Source organism: Gavialis gangeticus, unplaced genomic scaffold (assembly GCF_001723915.1).
Source record: "Gavialis gangeticus isolate Ggan-Ray unplaced genomic scaffold, GavGan_comp1, whole genome shotgun sequence".
Lineage (NCBI taxonomy): Eukaryota > Metazoa > Chordata > Crocodylia > Gavialidae > Gavialis > Gavialis gangeticus.
The window spans coordinates 50,887,419-50,895,355 of NW_017729034.1; the positions used below are offsets into that span (position 1 = coordinate 50,887,419).

At 43.6% G+C, this 7,937-nt stretch overlaps 1 protein-coding gene across 1 annotated transcript in view; it reads left to right on the forward strand.

The window, feature by feature from the left end:
• NID1 (nidogen 1) overlaps nt 1-7,937 on the forward strand; it is a 96,514-nt gene that overhangs the window by 11,278 nt on the left and 77,299 nt on the right. Inside the window, exons 2-3 of the mRNA XM_019526827.1 lie at nt 4,054-4,353; nt 7,681-7,910. Coding sequence (XP_019382372.1) covers nt 4,054-4,353; nt 7,681-7,910 — 530 coding nt within the window. The remainder of the gene's footprint in view (nt 1-4,053; nt 4,354-7,680; nt 7,911-7,937) is intronic.

Below are 7,937 nucleotides of genomic sequence, written 5' to 3' on the forward strand. Positions count from 1 at the left end.
TTTTTTTTTTTTTTTATGTGGGGTGGTAGTGGGCAAACATATATGTATGTGAGTGTGATCATGGTGTAGGCAGGGATGTGGGAAAGGCCTGGGTGTTGCCCTTGGTGTGTATGTTAGGGGCTTGTCTGCTGAGTCCTGGGCCAGATGGTTGTATATTTCAAAGCTAGGTGTGTGCCCTGGACGGGTGTGCAAGAATATTTTATTTTCACCACAGCATATGGAAGTTGCCATAGGCCCCAGAACCAGTTGGACTAGTGGCAAGGCTCTGGGGTGGAAAGTTGCAGGCTTCAGCCAAGTCCCAAATTTAGGCCCGTGCTTCAATCAGAGCACTTGGAGTGTCTCTGAGGTAGGGGAAATTGGTGGGGCCAAAATGGCTTTTTTTTGTTCTTTTTGAATTTTGAGGCAGCTGAGACCATTGAGGCCTGAGCACAAAGAAGCCAGCAGCCCTGGAGGCTTTTGTTGTGTCTCTGGGGCTGTACATGATGCTGGCAAGGAAAAGGGGGATGTTTGTGGCTGCCTGTGGCCTCCTCTTTCAGGGCACGGCCATCTGTCAAGGGTTTGAATTTGTTTTGATTTGTTTTTCTTCAGTATCGGGTGGTGGTGGACAATCATATGTATGTGAGTGTGGTCATGGTGGAGGCAGGGACATGGGAAAGGCCCAGGTCTTGCCTGGGTCTTGCTCAATCTGGCTGTGCAGGGGGGCAGGGAGTGACCTGACCTCATTCAGTCTGTAACTGGGCTTCACAGCCCCAAACGAAATGTGTAGGGAAGGAGGGGCTGTATCTGGACACACGGTGCTCAATTATTTGGCAGGGAGGAGGGTTATTAATTGCCACTGCTCCCCTGCTGCCATATTTCCTGACCTGTGGGGATCCCCGAAGGCTGAATACCCTGGGTTGGATATCGCCTGTGGGCCGGGAGTTGAGCACCCCTGGACTAGTACATTCTAAGTCCTTGTCTACGTAGGATTGTAGTGTTATAGCAAATCAGCTAGAGTCAGGGGTAGATCAAGGGGACTACAGTTTTGTTAATAATGTAGTTTCCAGAGGTGGGCCTTTAAGAACTAGAATAACACTTACAGGGGGCTCTAATTTAGAGGGTTCTGATGGGATTTTTCACTGTTTGGGGAGGGGTTACAGTCCTTTAATTGAGCATAAGTCAGTTTGTATATAGTTTCAGTTGTGAACATGTTTTAAGTGATACTATTAATTTTGGCCTTCCTAGTTTAAGAAGTTTGCTGCTTTAACTATACTGGTACTCAATTATATAAACAAACCTAATTATCCCAAATTCCCTAATGTTCTCATGATATCCAGTAATTGCACTGAAAAAATCCCCTGCTTGTGTGAAATTTTGACTCTGTAGAGGTATTCGGGGTTGCTTTATTTCCTTTCCTGCCCCTATATGACTAATCATGGGAATTTCAGGCTAGAAGGGATCTCAAGAGGTCACTTAATCTAACCCTCTGCTCAAGGCAGGATCATCCTGTGTAAATCATTCCAGCCAATTGAGACATACTTATATAAATACTGTGTGATATGTTTTACTACTGACCATAAATGTAACTTAACTATCTGTATAATGGAGAACTTTAAAGTGCTAAAAACATTTGTGGTAGGTTCCTATCAATTTAAACGGTTATATCACAAAAGGCAAAGATTAATGGTGCAGCTGGTGTCTTTATATAGCACCTTTCTGCCACTTTTTTTTTCTTTTTATGTAAGGATACTACTTTTAATAAAACAAAGCAGTAGTCATCTTAGGGCTTGTACTCATTCACATTTATATTAAGCATGATTTCATATGAGATTAAAAAAGATAATGAAGATATAGCCATATTGTAAAAAAAATTTTATCTACATCACTACAAATACATTAGGTTATTAATTAGGGAAATTAAAAAGAAGAGCTGTTCATTAGTTATAGTGCATATTGTTATTTGTACTTGGCTCACTCTGTAAAGTGAGCCTGGACAGGTCAGTTTTGGGTAATTTTTTTAGGATCATTTTTTTTAAATGCTCTGGCGTTTATTCGCTGTACAGTTTGAAACCAAACATTAAGTAATGTTTAAATGAAAATGTTTGTTTTTTTGTGAAAATTTAACAACTGTCAGTTAGCCTGACAGTTACCTCAAATGTTTTCAAACTATGAAATTAATGTTCAATAGCAAGCATCTTGGCTAAGTACAGACAGTCAGAAAGCTAGAGGCTGAATCAACTCAGTCTTTGCAGGTTAGTCTAAACTGCAGAGATTAAATTGAGAAACAACTGGATAGATTCACTTTTGCTTCAGGAAATGCAGCCACATGCCTGCAGTGGCTCAGGCCAGAAGCCGAGAGAAGCTAGAGCATGGCTGTCTGGCACATAGCCAGCATGGTCTGTGTGTTTGCTTCCTCTTCCTGAAGCCCCCAGTGTCTCTGGGATTTGCAGTCCAGAATCACAACAGTAGGACTCTGCAGGGTTACTAATCACTTCCTCTTCCTGCTTCCAGGTACCTCTGGGACTTGTACTCCACAATCACAGCCAGCAGTAAGTTTTTAGGAGGGCAGGGCAGCTCTGTACTCAGTGGAAGTGGGGTTTAGCCCCAGACCCCAGTTGGATTTTGCCTGTGGGTGAGGCATTCACTGCCCCCCTCCCCTCTCCAACCTTTCTCTGCTGGAGCAGACAGCACAGCACAACCCAGGGCTGGAAAGTGTGCTGGGATACTGGGGGACTGTGATTAAACTTGAACCAGGAAGGCGTCTGGGACAGAAGTTTCATAAACTGGTTTGACCCAAATCAGTTAAGGCTGATACTACATTCAACCAGGTTTATCTTAAACCAGTTTCAGCCATTTTGAAACTGGTTTATGTGCACAGAACATATGCTCTGTTACAGGTTTAAACCAGTTTCTAATGACTTAAACCAGTTTGTGTAACTTCTGTCCCTAGCCCTAAAGATTAGAGGAAGGAAAAGGTAGTTTCCTTGAAGTTTTGACTAGTTTTGATTTATATAAGTTTGGTACCTTCTATCCTGATGATGTTTCAGCTATCTGAATAGCCTTTCTAGTGGCCATATATTCAAAATCCATAGTTTATGTCAAATTCTCCAGCCACTGCAAGTTGCAGACAAAATATAAGAAGTTGAATTTTGACTGCTATGACAAACCCAGATTCTCAGGTGGTATAAATCAATGTAGCTCTTTTGGAGTCAGTGCAACAACACTTCAGTAAGAATTTGACCACTTAACTGGCCAACAAACTAACTGTCCTAAGTATTTGTTTTAAATAATTGTACTTTAATATTAATTTTACTCCTGTCATCCTGAGTAGCACTGTTCTATTAAAAACATTTTACATGAGAATAACTGCAAAAAAGCTAGTAACTCTGTCATCCAGTGCAGCAGTATTAAACGCATGGCCTGCAGAGCTGTGTCATTTGACCAGTGGAGCCTGGAAATTGGGGAAAGGGCAAGCAGGGACAGGACCTGCTGCCAAAGTCTGAGGTCTAGAGCTGCATTGTGGGTGAGTGTCAGCAGCACTCGCCCTGCCACTAGAAGTGGGTCAGCATCTGCCCTCCACCCCAAGCAGCCCCTCAGTCCATATGCAACCTGGGGGGCCAGGTAAGCATGACACCTCTGATGTAAGGGATCCATACAACATTCTTGAGAATCTGAATATATTGGGTTTTGACCTGTAATGCTTCACAGTGTTTTGAAATCTATGAGATATGTTGATTTATGTACAGGTTGACCACATGGAGAGAGAGCTGTGGCAACCTTTGCATTATAGCTATTGAGCATCTTACTCTTAATAGAGAAAAATATTCAGTTAATTTCATCTACTTATGCTCTGTGTGAAGCTCAGATCCATAAATTGGATGTAAAAAGCCTGTTAATCTTCAATTACCGCACAAATAAAAACTTTAGCTTCAGTGATTATTAGGTGTCTGGACACTAGAAATACTTCAGAAGGTTTAAAAATGAAACAAAACATTGTGAAGAGGAACACAAAGATGGGAAACAGTCATGCAAACACTACTTACTACTCTCTGTAATTTTTATCCTTTGTATTAGGTTGCCACTAATGGAATCATTGGAATGAACAAACCGTCAAAAGAAGAAAAATACCTTGGTCAATTCCCAATAAGTTTTGGGGCTATTGCTCCTTTTATGGCTGATCTGGACACTACTGGTGGACATGGGAAGGTGTTTTATAGAGAAGATTCATCCCCTGATGTCTTGCAGCTTGCTGTCAGCTATATCCAAAGAGGTTTTCCAGAAGTCGCTTTTGATCCGATTAGTGTTGTCATTGTTACCTGGGCACGTGTGGCTCCTTACCGTACTCCTAGTGAAGATGCTATTCTGGAAGACAAGGTGAATATTGGGCAGAGTTCTATGATAAGTTGAGTTTAATAGAAGAATAATTCCACAGCCTGCTGCTTTTAAGTGTCTATGTTCTACAGCTTGTAAACAGGCTTTCTTTTTGTTTGTCAAGAAACGTGGTAAAACAGTTATTTTATTGAAATTGTATGCCACATAAATGTAATATTTTATACTTTCAAGAGAAAATATTTGTGTTTTAAATAATTCACTGCCTGGTTTTATCTGCTTAGCATAGCATTTATGAGAAACTCAGGAGTGCCTGGATTATTGTGGTGCGTGCAATTTAGTTTATCATGAAACAGTTATAGGAACATTTGGGAATATTTTCCTTGCATCTATTTGGAAATGGACACAATTTGTCTTGCGGTGGGAGAAGGGACTCAGTCTATTATTTTTACATTTTAATTAACAAAAATATGCTTGGAATGTTTAATTTTACAGCACTTAAAATTTGTTAGTTATTGGGAATAATCATTTTTTCCTCCTAATTTGGTGTGTCACAACTCATTCATTAGAAATCAATTTATCTAGTTTTCCTTAGTCAATTCTTTACCAATCTCTTAATGAAGGCATGGCTCTGTATCTTATTATCAGACCATAAACCCTCCATCAGACCCCCTCTTCTAAATATTTTGAACACACTTGAGCACAAGGGTGGGTCTACTTAAAATACGTAAAGTTATTAACATGTCTATATCTTTGCATGGCCAGGGTCTTATTTTGTCAAAGATCAATTTCTTGTGTTTGACTGGGCACAACAATGGCACCCACATTGCTTATAGTGGGGCCTATACTGTGACAGCAGTGAACAGCTCAGAACAGGGAAATGGCCTTCTTAAGAGCACTTCCCAAGCAGGGACTGTAATTGCAATGGCATGGAAGTTCTCTGCATATAAATGAATACTATTCTTCCAACATCCTGCTACTGCTTGGCAGTCCAGAGCATAAATATTTAAGATCAAAACTCACTGAGATAATTAGATACTCTCCCTTCTTTCTGGATTTAAACACTAATTGGATAGAATCTAATGCAGTACCACCAGATCTTCTGATTCTGTCTTCTCAGAATCTGGTCTGTTGTGGTACCTTTGAATTCTTTCATTTTAATTTTTTGGTTTAGAATAGAGATGTTGAACATACGGCCCACAGGCTGGATCTGTAGAGCTGTATGATCTGGCCTGAACATCACTGAACTGACCCCATGAGCCAGCCCTGGCCCTGCATGTGGTGAGCGGGCTGGACACTGCACTACGTGCTCTGCATGCAGCACCAGGGATGGGTCCAGGGTGCATGCTGCATGCAGTGTCCCACCTGACTGGTACTGCACACTGTCTCCAGGTCCTGTCTGGATCAGGCCATGCCAGAGCTGGCACACAGAGCTGGTCCAGCAGGGTGCCATATCCTGCCCATGCCCTAGATCCCATCCCTTGTGTATACAGCACACGCTAGTCTTGGGGCTCATTGGCACTCAGTATGTGGGGCCAGCATGGGGTGCGCACTGCCCATGGTGCATGGGCTGAACCCAGCATTGCATGTGGCACAGGGAGTCTAGAAGAGCAGGCTGTATGCAGCGCCCTGGACTGACCCCCTGTGCTATCTGCAGCGTGGGGTCCCACCCGCACAACAGAGGCAGCACACACCCCTCATTGGCCCCATATGCTGTATGCACAGTGAACCCTGAGTCCAGTGTGCACTGCAGGTGCTGCACAGATAGTCTATCTCAGTACAGCCTGCAGACCAGCCCACCAACCTTAATACAGCCCAGATGAGTTTGACACTCCTGACCTAGTATCAGTTGGGTTTTATAAAAGAAACAATCTGTTTGGTTGGCAAGGACTGAAGAGAGATCCTGCATTATACACAAATCATCACATCCTTTGGGTTTCTTTACCTCTATGTTGGGCCAAGCTATCTTGGAATAGATTGCACTAGAGCAGCTTTTGCAATATGCATCATTAAATTTAAAATGGCAGTTTCTGTGTTTGCTTGCTATAGTTATTTTAAATCTCTGTGGTGAACTTTAGCTGGGATTTGAGCCTTTGAAAACTGATCGCAGCAAATGTGATACTTGGAAATTGTGTGTGGTATCAGATAACTTAAACCATGTAAGATCATTCTCATCTGAAAACCAAGCCTTTATTTGCTTCATTTTGTAGAAGTACAGCATTAGATATTCCAGGCTATGCAAATACTTCTATCATTTTAAGATGCCAGTTACAAGATTCACAGGCACATCACATGTTCGCATAAAGCGAACCCATTTTATAATGTAACAAATAGGGATAGGTTCCCATGGCAGGGAGGGAGGGAGTGAGGCTGGGACTAGGAAAGGGGAGAGGGGAAGGGTGCCACTCCTGGGAATGCACAAGGCAGCAAACCAGAGAGAACAGAGTAACACTTACCCCAGCCCTGGCTGCAGTGGGCCTGGGAGCGGCCAACTCCAGCTGCCTGTAGCAGCTGGGCTGCACTGTGCCTTGGTGCAGGCAGCTGGTGTCAGCTGCTCCCAGAGCCACTTCAGCACACGCTGGGGCGAGTGGGGACTGGCAGAGCCCCACGAGGTGTGGGGCACGGTGCAGCCCAGTTGCAACAGGTAGCTGGAGTTGCCTGCTCCTGGGGCTGGGACGAGTGCCGCGCCCCTGGGGCTCCATGCTGGAGCGGCCCCAGAAGCAGCAGAAGACACCAGCTGCCTGCACCAGGGCACGATGCAGCCTAGGACCAGAGGTGAGTGCGGACAAGTGGAGCCCCAGGTGGCGCAGGGCACAGCACTCAACCCAGAGCCCAGGTGCGGGGGGGACGGGAAGCACGGTACAGCCCAGTGGCTGCAGGCAGCTGGCGCCGGCCAGTCCCTGGGCCGCTGCAGCCAGGGCTGGGGTGAGTGGGACCATGGCCCTTTCCCCTTCCCCCACAGACTTACCTGCTTGGGCAGGGGAGGGCATCTATGCTGATCCCGTAAGAGTGAATTTACCTCTCATATAACAAATTATGGGTCTAAATATGCTCACTGCATAAGAGCAAATTCGGATATAAAGAACCCACATAAATCAAGGGAAACCTGTATCCTATATGTGTTTTTTAGATCACCTTCAATTTATATGCAGTAAGGAAGATTTGTTTTGGTGTTGTTTAGACATCACAGTCAGTCTTTGCAAAACATTAATCTGTTCAAAGTACCATGCATTGAGACAAATCTCTTAAGTGCTGTATCGTGCACAACTTCTTGCTTAAATCCAAATCTTGACTTTGATTTATAAAGTGTCATCCTTTTGTCTACTCTTGAATATTTTCCATAAGTAAATGGAATTTAAATCTTCCCTACAGAGAAACACATTCCAGGCTGTTTTAGCCTCTTCTGATTCCAGTTCCTATGCTGTTTTCCTTTATCCAGAAGATGGTTTGCAGTTCTGGAGTACACACTCCAAGAATGCCAAGGAAAAGGTTCCTGCTACTGTTGGCTTTAGTCAGGCATCTACAAACTACCTACTCTGGGAAAAACTGGGATCCTACAACATAGTTGCTCATGATGAAGAGTCCATCAGAAGCCTGTACAAGTATGGCTTCATTTTTGGTTTGGTCTT